The sequence below is a fragment of the Aquarana catesbeiana genome, linkage group LG09, assembly GCF_042186555.1.
Source record: "Aquarana catesbeiana isolate 2022-GZ linkage group LG09, ASM4218655v1, whole genome shotgun sequence".
Classification (NCBI taxonomy): domain Eukaryota; kingdom Metazoa; phylum Chordata; class Amphibia; order Anura; family Ranidae; genus Aquarana; species Aquarana catesbeiana.
The window spans coordinates 219,856,730-219,881,562 of NC_133332.1; the positions used below are offsets into that span (position 1 = coordinate 219,856,730).

The following is a 24,833-nucleotide window of genomic DNA, read 5'->3' on the forward strand; positions in this document are numbered from 1 at the left end:
GTGAAGTAAAAATAAAAGCTAAAATAATATGGTTGCATAAGTGTGCACACCCTTAAACTAATATTTTGTTGAAGCACCTTTTGATTTTATTACAGCACTCAGTCTTTTTGAGTATGGGTCTATCAGCATGGCACATCTTGACTTGGCAATATTTGCCCACTCTTCTTTGCAAAAACACTCCAAATCTGTGAGATTGCAAGGGCATCTCCTGTGCACAGCCCTCCTCAGATCACCCCACAGATTTTCAATCGGATTCAGGTCTGGGCTCTGGCTGGGCCATTCCAAAACTTTAATCTTCTTCTGGTGAAGCCATTCCTTTGTTGGTTTGGATGTATGCTTTGGTTCGTTGTCATGCTGAAAGATGTTCCTCTTTATGTTCAGCTTTCTAGCCGAAGCCTGAAGGTTTTGTGCCAAAATTGACTGTATTTAGAACTGCTCATAATTCCCTCTACCTGGACTAAGGCCCCTGTTCCAGCTGAAGAAAAACAGCCTCACAGCATTATGCTGCCACCACCATGCTTCACTGTGGGTACGGTGTTCTTTTGGTGATGTGCAGTGTTGTTTTTGCACCAAACATATGTTTTGGAATTATGGCAAAAAAGTTCAACCTTGGTTTTATCAGAACATAACACATTTTCCCACATGCTTTTGGGAGATTTCGGATGTGTTTTTGCAAAATTTAGCCGGGCTTGGATGTTTTTCTTTGTAAGAAAAGGCTTCTGTCTTGGCACTCTACCCCATAGCCCAGACATATGAAGAATACGGGAGACTGTTGACACATATATCACAGCCAGTACTTGCCAGATATTCCTGCAGCTTAATGTTGCTGTAGGCCTCTTGGCAGCCAATCTGACCAGTTTTCAGAAGATCTTTTCATCAATTTTGGAGGGACATCCAGTTCTTGTTAATGTCACTGTTATACCATGGAACACAGTGAAGACAGTCATTATCAAGTGCAGAAAATATGGCACATCTAATGCCTTGGAAATTCTTTTATACCCTTCTCCTGACTGATACCTTCTACCAATGAGATCCCTCTGATGCTTTGGAAGCTCTCTGCGGACCATGGCTTTTGTTGTAGGATGCAACTAAGAAAATGTCAGGAAAGACCTACTAGAACAGCTGAACTTTATTTGGGGTTAATCAGAGGCACTTTAAATGATGGCAGGTGTGTAATGACTCCCATTTAACATGAGTTTGAATGTGATCGCTTAATTCTGAACACAGCTACATCCCCAGTCATAAGAGGGTGTGCACACTTATGCAACCATATTATTTTAGCTTTTTATTTTTACTCCCAACCCCCACCCCTAAAAGATTTCAGTTTGTTTTTAAAAATTGAGTTGTACAGTTAAAAGGTGTAAAAAGTTCTGAATTTATTTATCTTTGTCTCATTTTTTTACATTGCAGAAACCTGACATTTTAACAGGTGTGTGTAGACTTTTTATATGTACTGTAGTTTAAAACTGTTAGGGTTAATATTGCATAATTCCCCAGCTCCCTTTATAAATAAAGAGAATTGGGTATCGTTTTTTAGTACTAAAGTTATCAGAAAAGACTTTTTAAAATAGTAATCATCTTTTTTTAGCCTGTTTCCGCAGCCGTATGCATACATGCGCTCCCAGCACAGTAATTAAGCGGTCATGGGGAGCTCCCAATGCATAATTGCAGTTAGGAGCTTCCAATCATGTGATAGCCCACCTCCAGGCATTTAGATCCTCCTAAAGGGCCAGGGGCAGCAGCAGAAAGGGGTTAGGTTATGGTATGTGAATGAGAACATTTAACAAATAAGGTAGGTGTTATTCAAATTTGTCTGCAGTGGAAATACACTTAAAGCAAATACTTTTTTAGTTTTGGATAGAATGGGAAAATATTGAATCCTCTGTCCGGTTTTTATTGCTGTCTGTGTCCCTGATATGGAGATTTGCCCTCTCTGTTTGTCCTGGTGACAGAAATTGATGAGACATCAAAACTTTTATAGTAGTCAACAATAGTTGAAGATAAATCTTTATTGGGGACACTTGTTCTGGTAACAACTGTGTAAGAGGGGATTTCCTATTACTGCATATAAATTAGGAAGTGATTAAAGCACACTGAGAAATAATTTCCTTAGTATTATATTAAGTGTGCTGTTGTGTCTGAATTGTGCTGGGAGATGAGATGCAGCCTGTATAGCACATACTTGTGTTGTGTATTTTTTTTTTTTTCTTTTTATCTTCCAGCTCCTCGCGTTCTGAACGATCCAGTGCTTGGATACAGACTGGAGTGGCTGGGGGTCGGTGAGTAGAACTATAGAATATGCATTTTGTACAGTGGGCAGGGTGACCGTGGGTTTCCTAAAAAATAAGTTTAAAAAAAAAAAAATGTCAATTTAAGTAATCCCTCAGTGCCTCACAGGTTTGCACATAGGTATGCAGAATTTATGATGCTTCAATTGAAGAATCTGATGAGAGAATACAATAGCATTTACCTTCCTTAGAAAGCTTGCAGCCCCAACATTTTAAACACTGGGCAGGGCTAACAAATCATCTGCAGAGGTTAACTTTTTTTTTTCTTCTGCTTTTTAGCCCTACAGGCGCATGCAGTTGCATTTTGGGAAGTTCATCTGGAGTTATCGCAATGGAAGGACCACTTAGAAGAAAAACATTACTCAAAGAAGGGAAGAAGCCAACAGTAAGATGACAGAGCCTAAAACCTTTTACAATATAAGTGGTATTACTGGCAAACTACCACAAGAGGGCACCCAAGTTTCATAAGAAACTCCAGCAATTTTTGAACAGCCTTACAAAATGACTGCGATTATGGTACAGAAGCCTGATTTCAAACCTATGCTGAACAAAAAAAAAAACGCAAGAGCGTGTGTGATCCACAAATTTAGGTGACCTGTTCCTTTCCTCTTGCTTACCTCTCTAACAGTACCTAAACATAGAGGCTGTTGTAAGCTCTAAAGAAAAGCTATCATTACAATTTGTTTACATTGTTCTGCCCACCATGGGATAAAGTACATGTAGAACTAAATCAGTAGTAATGCATAATTCCGGCAAGGCCTACTTTACGGAGGACAGCTTCAGCTAGAGGGGTAACTGACTGGGGGGGGACACTAGTGGCTCTTCTAGGTTGAACATAGGACGGCGATAGCGGCACCAGTGACCAGACAGAAGAGTTCTCATTGGTGTCCCAATACAGTGCTTCCTCAAACAGGAACCTTTTTCTGTGCTCACGCTCTCCCTAACTAGTAACTCAGAAATGTCCTGCTGGGTTTGGTGTGCATTTTGTATTTTTAGGACTTTCCCACCTAAGATGACTGCCGTAGGTTAGCAGGAGTTGCAGCATACAATCACCGCGGTTCCCCTGAGACACCTACACCTAACAATGTTCCTCTGAGCCTCAGCTCCAGCTGTACAGTGGTGCAGCGCAACCTACTGAATGGAGGACAAACTGCACTACATTTAGCTAGGTGCTTCCTAAATCTAGTTATGAAGTCCAGGGCAGAACATAGAAAAAAAATTATAAATAAAGTTCTTTGAAGCAGCTTCTTTCATGACACTGCTCTCTAACAATCACTAGCTTTGAAAACAAAAGACTAATCATCAGAATTTTAAGGTTCGTTTTTTTCTTTTTTTCTTTTTTTTTTTACACACTCTTTCTAGATTTGATTACTTCTTTCCTAATTGCCTAGAACTTGTTTTCTATTGGCTGATGTCAACCAATAAAAAATCAAATATTTCCAGCCAATGGGAGAGATGAAAGAAAGTGTAATGTGGATTTGTTGACCGCGGATTCACGCCTGCTGAGGACTGTTAGAGAGCAATAGGGTACCCTTAGATGGGGTGGCATGGTTTACTTCAAAGCAGAATTACCATTAAAATTCACACTTCACCTATGTTACCAAATTATAATCTTCTGAGAATGACAGCTTGCCAAAAAAAAAGTCTTGATCACATGATCTCTGAACAATCATTAGGGCAAAGAGTCTGTTGTTCTTAAAGCGGAGGTTCACACAAAAATTGAACCTCCACTTTTCGGAACCCTCCCCCCCTCCGGTGTCACATTTGGCACCTTTCAGGGGGGAGGGGGGTGCAGATACCTGTCTAAGACAGGTATTTGCACCCACTTCCGGCAAAGACTCCCACAGGAGTCTATGCCTCTTCCTGTCCCCTGCTGTCTGCTGGGGGACACACGGGTCCCAGGAGATAGCAGGGACCAGCGACTCGCGCATGCGCAGCAGGGAATCGGGAAGTGAAGCCGCAACGCTTCACTTCCTGATTCCCTCACAGAGAATGGCAGCGGTAGCTGCCAAGAACCAAGGGACGGTTCAGCCTCGGGTGCTGACACCACTGGATTTGGGGACAGGTGAGTGTCCTTATTTTAAAAGTCAGCAGCTGCAGTATTTGTAGCTGCTGACTTTTAAAAAAAAAAAATTTTGCGGGACTCTTTAAAGAGGAACTGCAGTCTGCTCACATAATTTGTAATAAATTCATCTTTTCCATTCTGAAGCTTCCCTCCAACCACTTTATATATTATTTTATATATACTGTGATTCTGCACTTGCCAAATATGCTGCAGAAATCTCCCTCCACTGAGTCTGCCTGCAGCCATTTTAATTGTGTGCAGCTGAAGCTGCAGCCTGTTCACTTCCTGGATTTACAGAGGCACACCTCCAGCTCTGCAGCTTTCATTAGCCCTCTTATGACTCATCCCCCCTCCCTTCCTGGCAAACTCTCACAAGAGTGAGAAAGAGAGCTGTGCATGATATCATAAGTCTAGGCTAATGACCAGGCAAGAAACAGGCAGTGGGCTGTATAAGGTATTTACTGGCAGAAAAAAAAAAAGTTTTACTATCCAAAGATAAAACAACAAGGGCAGAGGATTTAATCGATGGAAAGTTGAAATAAATGACTGAAGGTCCGTTTTAATGAGCAGTGAGTTAACAGGATCAAAAAGGTCAGCCCTGTGTAAATATAGCATACAGTAGTTCTTCACTGCTCCTTCTCACAATAGAAGTCTGTAATTCCTCTATTAGGGCCTAATCACATCAGATACAAAACATTCCCACCGCATAGACAGTACAACACCCGGGTTAGCTAAGGAGCATAGTTCAAACCATTGCACTGCAGTGAAAAAAGTACAGCCTGATGCAATTTCCGCAAAGTATGTAAATTGTTCTTGGTCGCATGTATATGTGACCAAGAACAAAACACAAGCTTAGCTGCTTTAATGACCTATCCTTCCCTATGTCAAAAATGCACTGCAAAGACATGTTAGTGTACATGTGAGAATGCATAAAAAAAACAAAAAACAAACAGTTTCTTGTGTGAACAGCCCTCACAGTTTCTCAATGCTTATCTGCAATTACTACAGCTAATAATGCCCCTCTTTGTATTCAGCTAACCTCCTGGACACGTTACTGGGTGACCCTTACAGGGTCTACACTTCTGTATTTCGGGGCCAAGTCTTTACGGGGGAATGAAAGGAAAAATGTGAGTATTTGTTGTTAACAGTATCCTGTCTTTAAATGGCTGCCCATGCCCATTATTTTATTTATTTTTTTGCAAAGCAACAGTTTAAAAACATTTCCCACCTCACCTACCACTATACTTGGCTCACAGCCTTTCCCAGACACCTGCACAGAGCTTGAAATCAAATGACAGAAGCATGTTATATGGTATACAGTATCCTTGGCACTGTCCTAGTGTTTACTGAAGTGGAAGTTTTCTCTGTTGAAACTTTTACTAGAGGTTTTCTATGCCTAAAAAGCAAGCTGGGGCGCAGTGCTCCTTACTACACTATTGCAGATAGTTATGTGATTATAGTAAGAGCAGATGTTCTCAGGTAGTGCACATTTTGAAAGATTTCAGCAAATGTGTGTAATACAGTCAAGTCATAAGCACAAAATACACTGCTCAAATAAATTAAAGGAACACTTTTCAGAGTATAGCATCGAGTCACGTAAACTCCTGGGATATTTATCTGGTTAGTTAAGTAGCAGAGTAGGTTGTTAATCAGTTTCAGCTGCTTTGGTGTTAATGAAATTAACAACAGGTGCACTAGATGGGCAACAATGAGACAATCTCCAAAACAGGAATGGTTTTACAGGTGGAGGCCACTGACATTTTTTTCCCTACTCCTCTTTTCTGACTGTTTTTCACTAGTTTTGCCTTTGGTTAGGGTCAGTGCTACTACTGGTAGTATGAGGCGATACCTGGACCCTATAAAGGTTGCACAGGCAGTCCAACTCCTCCACGATGGCACATCAATACGTGCTATTGCCAAAAGGTTTGCTTTGTCTCCCAGCACAGTCTCAAGAACATGGAGGAGATTCCGGGAGACAGGCAGTTACACTAGGAGAGCTGGACGGTGCCGTAGAAGGTCCTTAACCCATCAGCAAGTCCGGTATCTGCTCCTTTGTGCAAGGAGGAACAGGATGAGCACTACAAAATGACCTCCAGCAGGCCACTGGTGTGAATGTCTCTTACCAAACAATCAGAAACAGACATCATGAGGGTGGCCTTAGAGCCTGACGTCCTCTAGTGGGCCCTGTGCTCACTGAGCTCACCGTGAAGCTCAATTGGCATTTGCCATTGAACACCAGAATTGGCAGGTCTCCCCACTGGCACCCTGTGCTTTTCACAAATAAGAGCAGGTTCACCCTGAGAGCATGTGACAGATGTGAAAGGGTCTGGAGAAGCCGTGGAGAACATTATGCTGCCTGTAACATCGTTCTGCATGACCGGTTTGGTGGTGGGTCAGTGATGGTCTGGGGAGGCATATACATGGAGGGACACAGACCTCTACAGGCTAGACAATAGCACACTGACTGCCATTAGGTATTGGGATGAAATCCTTGGACCCATTGTCAGACCCTACCCTGGTGCAGTGGGTCCTGGGTTCCTCCTGGTACACGACAATGCCCGGCCTCATGTGGCAAGAGTATGCAGCCAGTTCCTGGAGGATGAAGGAATTTATACCACTGAATGGCCCCCACGCTTGCCTAACCTAAATCCAATAGAACACCTCTAGGACATTATGTTTCGGTCCATCCAACGCCGCCAGGTTGCACCTCAGTCTGTTCAGGAGCTCAGTTTTGCCCTGGTCCAGATCTGGAAGGAAATACGCCAGGACACTATCCGTCATCTCATTAGAAGCATGCCCAATGGTGTCAGGCATGCATACAAGCATGTGGGGGCCATAGAGTACCATTTTGAGTTGCTGCAATAAAATTTCAGCAAAATGGACTAGCCTGCTGTATTTATTATTCACTTTGATTGAAATTAAAATGATCAAACTACAGAGGGCTGAATTCAAAGACACCCTGAAAAGCAAAAGATGTGGCATCCTTTCGTCCCCAACACATTACCCAGTCCATATCAGCATGATATTTTTCCCCATTGAGATCTACTGTGTATTCAAAGTGGTCCTTTAATTTTTTTGAGCAGTGTATATTTAGCTAGAATCCTTGAAGTACCTATAAATGACCTGAAGGGAAACATTTACTCTGCAAATCTCAAATTTTTCAACAATGACTGTCTTATTTTCAGTACAAGTCTACTCCCAATAAGAAGATGTCAATCCTGGGCTGGATGGTAGTATTACCAGATGACCCAGAACATCCAAATATTTTTCAGCTTAACAACCCGGATAAAGGTAAGCTGGCTTTCTCCTGTGTCTGATCTCCACATACCAGAATCTGATGTATTCAACAACTTTACAAAATGTGAATATTGTGCAATTGCAATGATTCAATCAGGAAGATTATGTGAAATGTATATATGTTAAATGATACTTAAAACAACAGTATATGCCAGACTGTTACACAGCGTGTGGAAAAGTGTAAATTTAGCAAGCTATCAATTCCAATAAATCCTGTAACCAAAGTCAGAAAATGCAATCAATTTTTATTTGTCCTTTTGTAAAATGTTAATATTGCCTCCTTGATAGGCCTTTGAAAAGCCACACAGTATTCAGTTCCCAAAGGGGAAAAGTACTTGTAACTTTGTCCCATCTTCCAAGGTGCCTTGTAATGCAGACAACTGCTTTGTTTGCAAGTACCTCTTTCTGGCTCCCTGCATTTACTTGAAGCAAGCCAACACATCTCTCTTCCATCTGGATTCCTCTTGCCAATGCTTGCCTTGGGCAAGTGATGGAAGCTAGAGACAGGTGTCCACTAGCAAAGCAGCCATTTCCTTGCTAGCTGCAATGTCTGATAGGATAGCTCATGGCTGCCAAACATCAGCTAGGGTTACAGGGCACCTAGGAAGATGGTACTGCGTGTACTCTGTCCCATTATTATACAGGATTTATATAGCGCCAACAGTTTACGCAGCGCTTTACAATATAAAAGGGAGACAATACAGTTATAATACAATAAAAATACAATAGGATTAACCGGGCCCTGCTCAGAAGAGCTTACAATCTAATAGGGTGGGGCAGGTGGTACAAAAGGATGTAACTGGGGGGAATGAGCTGATGGAAGTGGTAAAAGATTAGTTGGAGATGTGATATCTCTTCAGGGAAGCCTGAGTTTTTAGGGATCACCAGAAGGTAGCAAGAGTAGGGGATAGCCAGACAGGTTGAGGTAGCGAGTTCCAGAGGATGGAAGAGGCTTTGGAGAAATCCTGGAGACGAGCATGGGATGAGATAAGAGAGCTTGAGAGTAGGAGGTCTTGAGAAGAGAGGAGAGGACGATTTGGAGACTTGATTGGTGATGTAGCTTGGGGCAGAGTTGTGAATGGCTTTGTATGTTGTGGTTAGTATTTTGAATTTAATTCGCTGGGTGATTGGGAGCCAGTGTAAGGATTGGAGGAGAGGGCTGGCAGACACTGGTCACTGGTTGGTAAGGTGGATAAGTCTGGCAGCAGCATTTATTATAGACTGAAGAGGGGATAGCCTATGGAGAGGTAGGCCAATGAGAAGGGTGTTGCAATAGTCAAGGCAAGAGATAATGAAGGAGTGAATGAGGAACCTGGTGTATTAATTTGTTAAAAGGGGCGAATCTGCTGCAGAGACCACTTTTATCTGGAATCGGGCCGTTTGCTGAAGAGGATACTGGGGTTATTGCAGCTAGCTGCTGCCATAACAACGATATTCCTCTTCAAAGTACCGATATATAACAACGGTGGGCGGTTCACAATTGGTTAAAATGGTCTGTTGCAAAGTGGAAAATTGTTTTGTGGTCAGGCGATTCGAAATGTGACATTTTTGGCAACCATGGGTGCCACATCCTCCAGACTAAAGAGGAAAGGGACCTTTCCGGCTTATCAGCACTCAGTTCATAAGTCTGCATCTCTGATGGTGTGGGGATGCATTGGTGTGTATGGAATGGGTAGCTTAAACATCTGGAAAGGCACCATCAATACTGAAAGGATATATACCTTTCACCAATTGAAAATATTTGGCACAACTTAAAATGAAAAATACAACAAAGATGACCCAAGTCTGTTGAGCAGTTAGAATGCCATTCTCAGGCAAGAACTGAACAGCCTTCCTCTCCAAAAACTCCAGCAACTGGTCTCCTTGTTTCTCAGACGTTTAGAGAGCGAAAGAAGAGGGGGGGGGGGAATGCTACACTTTGTGAGACTTGTTGCTGCCATCAATTTAAAAACTTACCTTAATGTTTTCTTAAAATTGTGCATTTTTTCAGTTTAAACATTTGAAATTTTTTCTATTGTGAATAAAATATGGGTTTATGAAATTTTCAAATCATTTCATTCTGTTTTTATGAAGATTTTACACAACGCTGCAACTTTTTTGGAATTTGAGTTGTGTTATCCCTCTGTAGAGTTCAAAAGTAAACTCAATGGTGTTGATTTACTAAAAGGATAAGAGCATAGTCCTTTAGTTAATCAGCCGCATTGTGTCCCCGCCATTCCTTCTGTGATATCCTCCCTATTGGTGGTTGCTAACTAAGCCACCCTATAATTGGTGACATTTTGTGAAGTTCAGTCAATTACATCTTTAAAAAATTAGTTCTGCATTGCTATAATAATTATATGCAATGACAGAATATGGAAGTGTACATGGTGTAAAGTGCTAGTATCTCTGTTGGACAAACTTTCAGTTGGTTTTCTTAATGTCAAATAGAAAAGAATGAATTTTACAGCTTAGAAATACAAAAGATCAAAATAGAACATTTTGACAATTATAATCCAAATTTAAATTAGTCCAGCAAAAATACGAGACAAGCCAAAATGTAAAATATATGCACATGTAGCAAGCTATTTTGATTTTTGTAATGAAGATCATAGTCTACTGCCGAAAAAGTTATAATGTAATTTTAAAAAATTGGCACCATTCCCCAAATTTCTTTACCCATGCATGGATGTGCATTTAGTGGTGTTTTTAAGGACTGTGCTGTATCACAGACCTAGTGCTGCTTTCAGCATAAAAGTAAAGGAGCTGCAGTAGTAACAGCACCCCTAACAGACACTAAGAAAACAATTACCGGTATATATTCTCATTTACTGACTTGAGGTCACTTATATTAAAACCACCAGGGAACTTAAAAAACACACATGGCACCAACATATTCTAATGTACATTACAAAACCATTAAGATAGACATAAACCACTGTATCAAACAGTTGTCATGCTTTTTTTTACCCAGAAAATACTATTTTTGTCTTTTTTTTTGTCCATCTTAGTCTATATATTTGTAACTGGCGGAGCATGTGACAGGGTGAATGTGCAGGAGAGCTACTGACAGACTGCTGTCATGCCATAACAGGAAAGTCAAAGTCTGCAGATTTAAAAAGATTAAAAAAGCAATTTCTAAAATTACAGTACAGTAATATATATGTAAATCCACAATTTTTTAAAAACTGTTTGATAGAATGTGGAAGTTTTAGAACCCCCTCTGTTTTATTGCTGTCTGTGTCCCTGTTGGAGAGGTTCTCATTGTTTTTTTAACCATGGTCTCAGGTATAAAAGATGATGGGAAATTCAAGCTTTTTACATTGTCACAGAAACGGGTGGTGAAGAGAAATCTCCCACTGGGCGAACAGCTCTGGTGATGTAAGACGGGAGTGATCTTTTTCTTTCTACTCTGTGTCTGAAACAGGAGAAGGTAAATCTTCTCAAGATGACCCCAGTGGCGTTTCCAGCTTTCATATTAGTATGAAAGCTGGAGTACGGAGTTCAGGGTGTGCTACGTGGAGAGTACAGAATTCAGGGTGTGCTACGTGGAGAGTACAGAATTCAGGGTGTGCTACGTTGAGAGTACAGAATTCGGGGTGTGCTACATGCAGAGTACAGAATTCGGGGTGTGCTACATGCAGAGTACAGAATTTGGGGTGTGCAGCGTGCAGAATTTGGGGTGTGCAGCGTGCAGAGTCCATGGTGTGCTACGTGCAGAGCACAGGGTCCATGGTGTGCTACGTGCAGAGCACAGGGTCCATGGTGTGCTACGTGCAGAGCACAGGGTCCATGGTGTGCTACGTGCAGAGCACAGGGTCCATGGTGTGCTACGTGCAGAGCACAGGGTCCATGGTGTGCTACGTGCAGAGCACAGGGTCCAGGGTGTGCTACGTGCAGAGCACAGGGTCCAGGGTGTGCTACGTGCAGAGCACAGGGTCCAGGATGTGCTGCATACAGAGTCCTGAGTGTGCTATGTACAGAGTCCAGATTTCAGGAGTGCCACATTTCAGCTGAACAAAAGCCCGGCGTAAAAGTATACAGTGCAAACACTGTCTGCAGCCATGAAATATACAGCCACAGCACCTGTGATTATTATCATGCTGATGATTACACTGTACTTCATGTGACTGTACTGTATATAGGCTGTATAATGTGATCATCAGCATAATGATGATCACAGGTGCTGTGGCTGTATCTTTCATGGCTGCAGACAGTGTTTGCACTGTATACTTTTACTACTCTTGTCAAAAGTAGTAACGGTAGTATATTGTAGCAACATCTGCAGTCTGAGTCTGACTCTAGTACTTTACTAGCCTGCTGGCTGAAAGAAAAAAAACTATATTTAAGGACTGTAAAGAATGTATGCGGCTGCAGAACAGTTGGCAGTAAGCTGGGATGGAAAGGGTATCATGCACACAGTTAGTGTGTGGACTGCAGGATGTGTTCAGTGCAGATTTATGGGAGTGGAGAGCAGAAAGTAACAGCAGATACTGAACTGGAAAGGGGAGCGGGGTGAGGATCAGTGTGTGAGTGTCTGATCGCTGCATACTGCATAGTCTTATCAGGAGAATGTGGAGCCATGTAGTACACAGAGGGAAGGAAAGTAAAGCTGGGGGTGAAAGATGCCGATGTATCAGGAGAAAGTGAAAGTAACTTTTCTCCTCTCCCCTCGATCATTGCAGAAACTTATGCAGCTTCTGGAAGCCCGCGGGATGAATTTGCAGGGAAGGACAATGCACTGTGTCATTGTCCTTGTATATTACCCTTCAGGACTTTACTGGAGTTATCAAATCTCTACCGGACACGTCCCCGCATGTGATTTAATTGTCACCTTATGCATGTTGATGTTTGGGTCCCTGGGCTTGCCTCCTCACGACACTCAGAGCTGTTTTTGAGACGCATTACTGTGTTGATTCTGTTTGTGGGTTAAATATAATGACATTAACATGTTATTTACTGTTTTGGTGTATGTCCTCTTTCCTATCTTTTTCTCCTCATTACAGGAAACCCAAACAAGCTCCTGAAGAAGCATTATAATTTTGCGAAACATGTAGAGCTAGATCATGTTTGAGGTTTTTTATAATGGGAATAGAGGGGTGAGATCCCCTCCCCATGTGTAGGGGTTACCCCCTGATCTATTTCCATATACTGTTATGGTAGTACTGTTTACTTCCCTTTTTGTGCAATGTATCTTGCGATTTTAAAAAAATTTTTACCTTTGTTTTTTTTGTATAAATAAAATTTGTATCTAATTTTATGACTGGTGCCTACAAAGTCCATGTCTCTCTTTTGGGTGGATCCCTCTTTTCAATTTTCATAATTTAGGATGTTGGCACTGCCCTAGATTTGGGGTCTCCACAGTCCATCCTGTGATGAGATCCATAAATTCCCCATTTTTCCAATGCACTGTGTGTACCCATTGGCTGAGGAGGCAGAAGCACCGCCCCCTGCTGCCTTCCCAGCCAATAAGTAGCTGAAGCTCACGATAAGTGCCTTCCTTCTGACATCATACGGGACCTCTCAAGAACTGACCTGCTTTACAATGCAGGCAGATCGGTGACAAATGTATTTTCAGCCGGTATCCAGCGTCTGCAGTTCGCTCCTGCAGCTGATAGGCTACACTAGCCTGGCTGCTGTGAAATTGACTGATGCTCTGGGGGGGGGGCTTTGTCCCTGCATGGAACAGCTAAGATCCTGAGAGCCGGCATTTATGTCTCTTTCTCCTCCCCTCCTTTCTCTCTTGCACTGAATGATACACAGCTGATCTGCTCCTTCTCCCCCTCCCCTCTCCTGTGTGTGCTCCAGGGGAAGTCAAGTGTGAAGCTAAGGAGCTCACACTCCCTGCGGTATACACACGGGAGAGGGAGAAGGAGTAGACCATCTGTGTATCATTCAGTGCGAGAGAGGAAGGAGGGGAGAGAGAGACATCAATGCCGGCTCTGACGTCACTGGTTGCAAAGCAGTTCTAGCAACCAGTGGCCGAGAGTAGACTCAGGAGGCAGAGCCGGAACCAGCAACACAGCGGCTCAGTCCATACCTGTCTCCTGCATTCCCAGTGTCCATTTTTTTTTTTTTTTAGTAGGGGGCACAGTATAATGTTGGGGGGCCATGCCCCCCCCAGTGACACCACTGCATGACCCACAGTAAAAAACAAAAAAACTTAACAGGAGTCATAACCATTTACTAAATCGAGCAGATAGAGTGACACATTTTTGTCTCTTATGATGGAGTGTTGCCTGTCTCCGCTCCTGGGTGTAATCAAACGGATTTTCTTTCATTTTGTTGTTTAGGGAATGTTTACAAGTTCCAGACAAGCTCTCGATTCCATGCGATTTTGTGGCACAAACACTTGGATGACGCGTGTAAGAGTGGAAGGCCGCCGGTGAGTGAGACGCAGCAGATGGTAAGAGGGACAACTTTATACCATCTCCATCCTCTTTGCTATCTGTATCTGCCTTACTTAGGTTAAATAACTTCAAGGGGGGGGCTCTTGGAATATAAATATGGCTGGTAACTTTGCTAAAATGTCTTTAAAAAAGTTTCAGTTGTCCTGGTCTTGGCACCAGTTCAGCGCTGCTTCAAGTAGTAGTGCAAACACTTCATTACTTGAAGAATGCAGCAAGTGAAGTACTCTTTGCATACAATATGGCATATTTCAAACATTCTTTGCCCCTCCAGTGGGCACACCACAAAAGAGGCTTCAGAGAGACAGGCTTAAATTGGCAGGTGTAGCCAGACGCCAGACCTGTAAAACACTCCAAAACCTAAAATAGGTCACTGAGTGCCTTAGGGTCACATTACAGGCCAGCCCCACATACTGCTCATGACAGGATCCAGGTACAGCCTCCATTGCAGCAACATCATTCACCTGATCCAGAAGACTGCATAGAGCGCTCTCTTGGCACTACAGTGAATTAAGAACTTTATTTAACCGCTTCCCGCCCAGCGCACGATGATGTACGTCAGCATAATGGCACGGGTAGGCAAAACGGCGTACCCGTACGTCCCTCCGTCATTGCCGCATAGTGGGCGCGCATGCCACAGGAGCATGTCCGCTGGTGGCCCGCGATCGTGGCGAGGAGAGGCAGAACAGGAAACAAGGCATTTCCCTGTTCTGCCTAGTGACATGACAGGGCTCTACTGCTCACTGTCATCAGGAGCAGTGATCTCTGTCATGCCCTAGGTAGCCCATCCCCCCTACAGTTAACCCCTTCCCTGCCAGTGACATTTATACAATAAATCAGTGGCTATTTTTAGCTCTGATCGCTGTATAAATGTCAATGGTGTCAAAAGTGTCCGATCTGTCCGCGGCAACGTCACAGTCCTGATAAAAATCACAGATCACCACCATAAATCCATCCATCTATTTTGTAGATGCTCTAACTCTTGCGCAAACCAATCAATATACGCTTATTGCGTTTTTTTTGGTTTTTTTTTACCACAAATATGTAGTAGAATATATAGCGGCCTAGAGTGAGGAAGAAATTTGTTTTTATATATATTTTTGGGGGATATTTATTTTAGCAAAAAGTGAAAAATATTGCTTTTTTCCAAAATTGTCCTTTTTTGCTTATAGCACAAAAAATAAAAACCTCAGAGGTGATCAAATACCACCAAAAGAAAGCTCTATTTATCTGGAAAAAAGTCGGTTAAAGTGACGCAGTGCTGTATCACAAAAAATTAATGGGGTAAAATTCCGGGGCTGAAGTGGTTAATAACAAAAATGGCTTGCAAAAAGGAAAAAATGTTGTTCCTTTCATTTAATGAGAAAAGGCATCTATTCTCCTAGGACACTAGCAAGAAACTAAAGCATGATGGGAGTGGAAAGGGTTATATTGGCCATATAACTCATGATCTGTATTGCTTAAAGCAGTGGTTCTCAACCTCAGTCCTTAAGTACCCCCAACAGGCCATTTTTGCAGGTTTTCCTTTATCTTGCACACGTAATATGTTGCAGCTTACCAATCATTAGATGTGGTGTGGATGCATTCATTTTCTTTAAGCTTTTTCCTTTTTTTTTTGCCATAGGTCCCCTATTAGGAAGATTTTCCATCACTTGCTGTCCCATAGCCAAAACAGGAAGTGAGAGGAAATCCCACCCACCTTTAGGTGCCATTAATTTTTTTTTTTTAAGAAGGGTTAGAACCGATCCTGTGTCTGTTTTCTGACCCCAGAGGGACTCTGATTCAAGCTGCCAATACATGATAGAGAATAAACAACAAATCTTCTGCTGTGCCTATTGTATTTGGATAGTCAGCCATACTGGCTGAAATCCATGAAGTGTATGGCCAGCTTTACTCTGTCACAAGAGGGGTGATTTGCTAAAGACAAATAGGCTGTGCACTTTGCAAATGCAGTTTGCTTCAGAGCTTAGTAAATGAGGGGAAACTCTGTTGACTACCATCATCTAATAATGTGCAAGCAAAAATGCTTTTTTTTTTTTTTTTTTTTTAATTTTCCTTGCATGAGATTGGGTATTTTATGTAAAGCAAGGCTTTACCTGATTTACTAAGCTCTGGAGCAACTGTACTTGCAAAGTGCGCAGTCTATTTGCCTTTAGACCCCTTTCACACTGAGGCGCTTTTCAGGCATTTTAGCGCTAATCCTGAAAAGCGCCTCTCATGCCTCCCCAGTGTGAAAGCCGCAGTGCTTTCACACTGGGGCGGTGTGCTTGCAGGACGGGAAAGAAAAGTCCTGCAAGCACCATCTTTGGGGCGGTTTGCACCGCTCCCAAAACGCCCTGCCCATTGCAATGAATGGGCAGCGCTGCTGAAGCGCCTGCAATGCACTTTAGCAGCGCTGTAACACTGGAGCTTTTAACTGCTAGCTAATAGGGGATACATAAAAACTTTATAAAACGCATGCACCAAAATTAACAAAAGCAGGGCCCTGAAGAACCCTTTAATCAATGATCATTAGTTCTTACCACTGCAGGGGTCCTTTGCTGCCCTGAAATATAGGATTACAAGTTTGTACCAATAAACGTCCCTTCCCTAATATCCTCGTGACTCCATGACACATGCGGTAGAGGTTCTAACCCGTTTTCACTCTAAAGTTTTTTGTAGGTAATGTCTCCATTTGCCTTTTTTTAACCTTGTTTCCTGTGGCAGCTAGACTGAAAAACGAATTTAGGATCTCCAGAAGAGGAACATAGCAGTAAAGCTCTATCCATAATTTCAAAAAAATTTTGGCTAAAGTTTGGTTTCAAAACTAATGCTGGCCATACACTATATGAAAAATCGGTCATTTAGACAGTTCGATCATTTTTCGGCCAGGTAATGGGCACAAAATTGATAATCGTTGAGACGTTTTTTGAGCCGACAAAAAAAAAAAAAGGACAAGTTTGGAAATTTTCTGCCGAACGAACGATAAATTGAAAGGTTAATGTGCTTCCCGTCCGAACTGTCTGCACTAAGTATATGTATAAAAACAAATTTCTACTGAGCGATTTATCGGTCATTACATGATGGCACTATCATTTGCACCCACGGCCGAATGTTCGTATTTCAAAAATGGGTTCGGCTGATTTTTCGCATAGTGTATGGCCAGCATAAGATTCTATTTAATTGTGACCTGATCTGTAAGAGAAATAATTAAGTTTTGTCCTTTACTGTTTTCCAGGCACCCACTAATCTCATGTCTTTTGAGTGACCATGACAGCCGGTTTCACAGCTTAAAGTGCCAAAAACCAGGGAGGACATCGGACACTAGCAGAAAAAGAAACACTAGAACATCGTTTTAAAAAAAAAAACAGACACTTTTCCACTGAAAGTTTCTGGAGTTCTGAGCAGAGTTTTGAAGGAAAAGGTCATACTTCTGTGTATTAGAACAGACTTTGCACATATGCGAACAAAAGACCCAAGTCTCACCTAGCTGTGTTGAATACACCAGTAGGGGATGAACACTGGTTATCAGAAGACTTCCTACTTTTTGCCTACTGGTTTTATAAACAGTGAATTTTTAAACTTGAGCTGCTTTGAGTGCCAGACAATTCTATATTGACCCATGTTGGGTTTAAACTCTTTTGTGATTGGACAAAAAAAAACAAACATTTACAGTGTTACTTACAATAACGTGACAAAGACGTGGCAAACAACAGTTTTGTAACTTAAGTGCACTGAGTCACTTAGCGTTGTGGCCATCTCCAACTTTTCTATATTTAAAAAAAAAAAAAAAAAAAGGGATAAAACAAGGACTTTGTATAAATTGTTAATTATTGTGTGTTTGTGGACATGCATTTTGGCACAATCTTAATATTTTATGGTCTGAAATGAGGAATTTTCTTTTTAAAGTAATTGTCCAGTAGCCTAAAATGTACATTGTTTTTCCTTTTTTATTTACTATATTAGTATAACATGTAGGGACAGGAAGTGCCCAATGAAAGGAATGGTGTATTGTGCTTGTTATTAAACATTTTGTCCACCCAGACTTGGCTTCTAGTCTTCTCTGAAAGCAAATGCAAGTTCCATGGTAATAACCACCCCACTCAATGTAGCCATTTCGCGATAGGCTCTCCATGCAGTAAAAAGCACCTTGGTGATCGTTCTTGAGAGGGATTACGCATCTACTTGCAGCAACAGCTAAAAAAAAAGAGGCCTGTAAAAACGTTTTAAAGACATACTTTAAGAGTTTATTTGGGCACAGGAAGTAAAAGTGTTTTCTTGGTTTTCAGTTTGGATAGAAAAGGGAAGGGTAAGAAGACCTGTCAGGTTACTTTCACTTTAGGTTTGGTCACTAGGACAAGTAGCAGATGGTAATAGAAGGCCTTCATTTTTTAGAAGACTGTGAGTGGATGGATAAAAGTTTTGTCTGGCTTTCAGAGCTAAAGCTGAAGATATACTGCCCCATACCAGTCTTGAAGAAAATTGAGTGGATTAGATAAACATCCCAATCTACCTTGTTTACTGACCGTTTTAGGCCAATACTCTTCTATGCAGCATTCATATCATATGCTAATGCATACACTGTATGCTCCTAATCTACTACCTATTTGGTGATTTGGAACACTTATGCCCAGTACACATGGTCGAACATTGATCGGACATTCCGACAACAAAATCCTAGGATTTTTTCCGACGGATGTTGGCTCAAACTTGTCTTGCATACACACGGTCACACAAAGTTGTCAGAAAATCTGATCATTCTGAACGCGGTGACGTAAAACACGTACGTCGGGACTATAAACGGGGCAGTAGCTAATAGCTTTCATCTCTTTATTTATTCTGAGCATGCGTGGCACTTTGTGCGTACACACGATCGGAAATTCCGACAACAGATTTTGTTGTCGGAAAATTTTATAGCCTGCTATCAAACTTTGTGTGTCCGAAAATCCGATGGAAAAAGTCTGATGGAGCCCACACACGATCGGAATTTCCGACAACACACTCCGATCGCACATTTTCCGTCAGAAAATCCGACCGTGTGTACGGGACATTAGAGTTTACTCTACTCAAAAACATAATTACTCCACCCTGCTACTGCAGAATTTAGGTTGTGTTCCAGGCTTACACACGTTCAAGTAATACAGAACAGCGATGATGGGAAAGCAAACTGTGCCAATCTTACCCATGTAGCAATACACATGTGGTCAGTCTTGACCTTTCTAATAATACAAAGCAGAAACTAGCAGCCACTTTATGAATTTATAACAGAGAAGACATGCGCATGGTTTGAGCAATTCATAACGCAAATATTTTACACCAGTGAATTCTGCTAACCAGCTTTTATTTCTTCTTTAACTTTCCACTTTATTATCCTGCCAGTAACCCTTTCCTACAGCGAGGGACACAGAAAAAGTACAAATTTAGAGCCTGCCTCTCACTTCGGCCATAGGACTCAAAGCTAGAGGTTTGTTAACCTGTCTGCAAAATCAGCATAGCCACTGCCACTATATATCAAAATGGGTTGTTTGGTACTTTGCCTTCTCTGTCTTTGTTAACTCCTGTAACTCACAGGCTATGGCGTCTCTTAGCTGCCCCTCACCTTTTTTTGGAATTACTGCATACATCAGTTACTATGCTAGTAAATATACTTCAGGGAACTATACCCCCACATGGACTCTTTTCAGGAAATTGCCCTCTTCTGGCACCACCCCCCTGCAACACTCAGACAACCCTTCCATGAAGAGGGTCAGCCTTCTGACTGCTTGAAGTTCAAACCATTTTAAAGGGCATCACACCTGCAAGCTTTGACTGGATCAGGCTTCACGTGTCTAGCACTGATTACAGTAGGTCACCAATGAGCAAGAGTTTAGCTCATTTCCTCATTAAAAAAAAAAAAAAAAAAAGTCTACTTGTGGGTCATTGATCTCTTCTTTCTCTGTCCAGAATATTTCCCCTTTTTCCTTTCAGGTTTTGTGGGTTGTAAAGGGAATATCCTCCAAGCATAATCTCTCATTGACTCTCCTTTTTATGCCCCCCATGTCTGGGAGCCTAAATTCAGGGTGAGACATCTAAATGTGGCCACTTTGGACAGAGAAGTCTCAGGGGTAACCCGCCAGTCTTGTGGGGAGCATGGGGTGGCCTTTGCTCTCCCTCAACCACACTTGCTGGTGTGTCCCCCTGGGGCTGCAGTCTGGTTCCCCAGGACCTCAGATCACCCCCAATTCCTGCACTTTAGATCAAACTCAAATAACCCCTATTCCTGAACATCCCCACCTCAGATGATCCCTTCGCCATCAGACCTCAGTTGAGCCCCAACTCCTGCACCTTCACCCCTAAAATCAGCACAATTCCTGTGCTATAGACCTCAGATCACCCCAATTCCTGCATCTTCACACCTCAGATCAACACCAGTTCTTGCACCTTCACACCTTACCTGTGCTATGGACCCCAGACTACCTCAATTCCTGCACCATCATACCTTAGATCAATGGCGAAGCTAGACATTCTTTCACCCGGAGCAAAGACTCAGTTCAGCGCTCCCTCTCCATTTCTAATTCTGATAACCTGAAATTCCCTATTCTGATAAAGCCTCCAGTCCCCATTCTGATAAACCCCCAATTCCCTACTTTGATAAAACCTCTATCCCCCTTTCTGATAAGGCCTCAATTTCCCATTCTGATAAAATCAACACTCCTAATCCCCTCATTCCCAATTCTGACAAAGCCCCCAATCTGTTAAACCTCCCCTATTTCGATAACCCCCCATTATGATAAAATCACCACCCCTAATCCCCCCCCCCCCATTACAAATTCTCATAACAACCCGCCTCTTCCTCCCAGAACACACAACACTAAGATCCCAACTCAATGGAATCCAGAGCCGAGTCAGCCAACCACCAGCTGGGCAGTTAATCCCACCTTGGGGTCTGGACTCCCTTCAAGTTTGACACAGTCTCTGTCACGGTGTTAACCCTAAGGTACTGCTGCCTCCTGCCTGGATCCCTTCAGCATGGCCAATTCTCACTTCCCCCGGAGTCCCAATCAAATCTCTTCAACAAGACAGCATAGCAGCCTAAATTCCCGGCCAGCGGCCTGAGGTCCAGATCCTGACTCCCCCTGCCTGCCCCTGTGATCAGCGGCAGTGCAGTGCAGGCTCGCTGTCACATCGAGCAGCCACCTTATGGTGCGAGTTTGGCAGCACTCTGAATGCACATGCAGCTCAGGTCAGTGAGTCTATGACACACAGACAGTGACAAAATCAGTCCAACCCAATCCAACCTCCCATAGCCATTATCCATCTAGTGTCAGCTGGCAGCTGCAAATGGTCATCCAGTCCAACAATTTGGCTCCCAGAGCAGGCGGTGCCCCCTCTGAAGTTAGCGCCCGAGGCACATGTGCCCTCCTAGTTTCAGCCCTACCTCAGATCACCCCAATTCCTGCACCATCACACTTCAGATCAAACTCAATTACTTCAGCTTTAGATCTCAAATAAGCCCAAATCCTGAACCTTTCCGCCTCAGACAAGTCCAAATCCCTTCGCCATCAGAACTCAGATCAGCCCCAACTCCTGCACATTCTCACCTCAAATCGCCAACCCCACATCTTGCACCTTCATACCTCAGATCAGCCCCAAATTCTGAACTTTTACATCTCAGATCACCCCAATTCCTGCACCATCATGCCTCAGATCAGTCCAAATTCCTCCACCATCAGTCCAATTCCTGAACCTTCACACCTCAGATCAGCCACCAATTTCTGAACCTTCACAACTCAGATCGGCCCCAGTTCCTGAACCAGCACACCTCAGAACACCTCAATTTTTACACCTTCACCTCTCAGATCAGCCCCAATTCCTGCACCTTCAAACCTCAGATCACCCCAGTTTCTGAATCTATAAAGATTTCAAATAAGCCCCAATGACTGCACATTTACACATCAGATCACCACAATTCCTGCACCTTCACATCTCAAATCTGGCCAGTTCCTGCACACATCAGATCACCACAATTCCTGCACCTTCACATCTCAAATATGCCCAGTTCCTGCACACCTCAGACAAGCACCAATTCCTGCACCTTCACACCTCACATCACCCCAATTCCTGCACCTTTACATCTCAAATCTGCCCACTTCCTGATCCTTCACATCTCAGACCAGCCACAACTCCTGCACCCTCATGCTCAGATCACCCCAACTGCTGCACCTTCACACCTCAGATCAACCCCTATTCCTATACCTTCACATCTCAGACCACCCCCAATTGCTGCACCTTCACACCTCAGATCACCTCAATTCCTGCACCATCAGATTTCAGATTAACCCACATTCTTCCACCTTCAAACCTCATATTAACCCAGTTTCTGAACCTTCAGACTTCAAATAAGCCCCAATTCCTGCACCTTCACACCTCAGATCACCCCAATTCCTATACCTTCACACGGCAGATCAACCCAGTTTCTGAATCTTCAGATTTCAATAAAGCCCCAATTCCTGCACCATCAGATTTCAGATCAACCCAAATTCTTCCACCTTCAAACCTCAGATGAACCCAGTTTCTGAATCTCAAATAAGCCTCAATGACTGCACCTTCACACCACAGATCACCCTAATTCCTGCACCTTCACATCTCAAATCTGCCCAATTTCTGAACCTTCACACTTCAGATCACCCCAATTATTGTACCTTCACACCTCACATCATCCCAATTCCTCTGATAAAGACCACAGATTACCCCAAATCCTGAACCTTCACACCTCAGATCAGCCCTAAATGCCTGAACCGTCACACCTCAGATCAATCCAAATTCCTATACATTCACACCTCACATCACCCCAATTCTTGTACCTTCACATATCAGATCACCCCAGTTCTTGTACCATCACATCTCAGATCACCCTAAATCCTGCACCTTCACACCTCAGATCAGCCCCAATTCCTGCACTTTCCCACCTCAGATCAACCCAGTTTCTGAATCTTCAGATCTCAAATAAGCCCCCAATGACTGCACCTACACACCACAAATCAACCTAATTCCTGCACCTTCACATCTCTAATCTGCCCAATTTCTGAACCTTCGCGCTTCAGATCACCCCAATTATTGTACCTTCACACCTCGCATCACCCTAATTCCTCTGATAAAGACCACAGATTACCCCAAATCCTGAACCTTCACACCTGAAATCAGTCTGACTCCTGTTATATAGATCTCAGAATACCCCAATTCCTCAACCTTCACACATCGGATCAGCCCCAATTCCAGAATAGTCACACCTCAGATCACCCCAATTCCTGCACCTTCACAACTCAGATCAGCTCAAGATCCTGTACCATCACACCTCAGAACACCCCAATTTCTACATCTTCACACCTCAGATCAGCCCTAAATGCCTGAACCATCACACCTCAGATCAATCCAAATTCCTACACATTCACTCCTCACATCACCCCAATTCTTGTACCTTCACATCTCAGATCACCCCAAATCCTGCACCTTCACACCTCAGATCAGCCCCAATTCCTGCACCATCATGCCTCAAATCACCCCAATTCCTGCACCTTCACATCATCCCAATTCCTGCACCTTCACACCACCCCAATTCCTGCACCTTCACACCACCCCAATTCCTGCACCTTCACACCACCCCAATTCTTGCACCTTCAAAACTCAGATCAACCCAGTTTCTGAATCTTCAGATCTAAAATAAGCCCCCAATGACTGCACCTACACCCCCACAAATCAACCTAATTCCTGCACCTTCACATCTCAAATCTGCCCAATTTTTGAACCTTCGCGCCTTAGATCAGCTATGGTTCCTGAACCTTCACATCTCTGATCACCCCAAATCCTGCACCTTTACATCACCCCACCCCAATTCCCACACCTGCACATCTCAGATCACTCCAAATCCTGCACCTCCACACTTCAGATTTCCCCTGATTATTGCACATTAACACCTCACTTCACTCCAAATCCTGCACCTTCATACTTCAGATTACCCCCAATTCATGCACCTTCATACCTTGGATCACCCAGATTCCTCTATCCTTGCACCTCAGATCACCCCAATTACTGCACCTTAAGATCCTAATTAAGCCGCAGTGAATGCACCTTCACACCTCTAATCGCCCTAATGAATGCACCTTCAGATCTCAAATAAGCCTCAACTGATGCATTTTCACACTTCAAATTAGCCCAAATTCCTTCACCTTCACACTTCAGATCAGCCCCAAGTCCTGCACAATCACACCTCAGTGCACCCCATTTCCTATAACTTTACGCCTCAGATCAGAGCAATGAATGCACCTTCAGATCTCAAAAAAGCCTCAATTGATGCATTTTCTTACCTCAAATTAGCCCCGATTCTTTCACCTTCATACCTCAGATCACCCCAATTACTGCACCTTCACACCTCAGGTCAGCTCCAGTTCCTGCACCTTCAGACACCAGATCACCCCAATTATTAATTTATTATAGGTACTTATATAGTGCCGTCAATTTGCACAGTGCTTTATATGTTTATTACACATTCACATCAGACCCTGCCCTCCAGGAGCTTTAAATTTAAAAGGTCCCTAACTTGCATTCATACATATACATACTAGGGCCAATTTGGACAGGAGCCTATCAACCTACCAGCATGTCTTTGGAGTGTGTGAAGAAACCAGAGTACCCGGAGGAAACCCACACAAGCACAGGGAGACCATGAAAACGCCAGGCAGGTAGCTTCTGTACCTTCACACCTCAGATCACCCCAATTCTTGCACATTCATACCTCAGATCACACTAGTTCCTGCACCTTCACCCCTCAGATGAGTCCCA

The 24,833-nt window shown here is 43.0% G+C and overlaps 1 protein-coding gene and 1 long non-coding RNA gene across 6 annotated transcripts in view; one reads left to right on the plus strand and one right to left on the minus strand.

Moving 5' to 3' along the window:
- Nucleotides 1-18,058, plus strand: part of RALGPS1 (Ral GEF with PH domain and SH3 binding motif 1) — an 839,296-nt gene extending 821,238 nt beyond the window's left edge. For 4 of the 5 annotated variants that reach the window (XM_073599738.1, XM_073599740.1, XM_073599741.1 and 1 more), the window contains 6 exons: nt 2,223-2,279; nt 2,568-2,673; nt 5,388-5,480; nt 7,539-7,644; nt 13,923-14,035; nt 17,254-18,058. In XM_073599738.1, coding sequence (XP_073455839.1) covers nt 2,223-2,279; nt 2,568-2,673; nt 5,388-5,480; nt 7,539-7,644; nt 13,923-14,035; nt 17,254-17,283 — 505 coding nt within the window. In that variant the 3' untranslated portion in view covers nt 17,284-18,058. The remainder of the gene's footprint in view (nt 1-2,222; nt 2,280-2,567; nt 2,674-5,387; nt 5,481-7,538; nt 7,645-13,922; nt 14,036-17,253) is intronic. The other variant, XM_073599739.1, reaches the window with a different exon arrangement.
- The window catches only part of LOC141108276 (uncharacterized), a 66,573-nt gene that overhangs the window by 28,527 nt on the left and 13,213 nt on the right, over nt 1-24,833 (minus strand). The window lies entirely within an intron of this gene.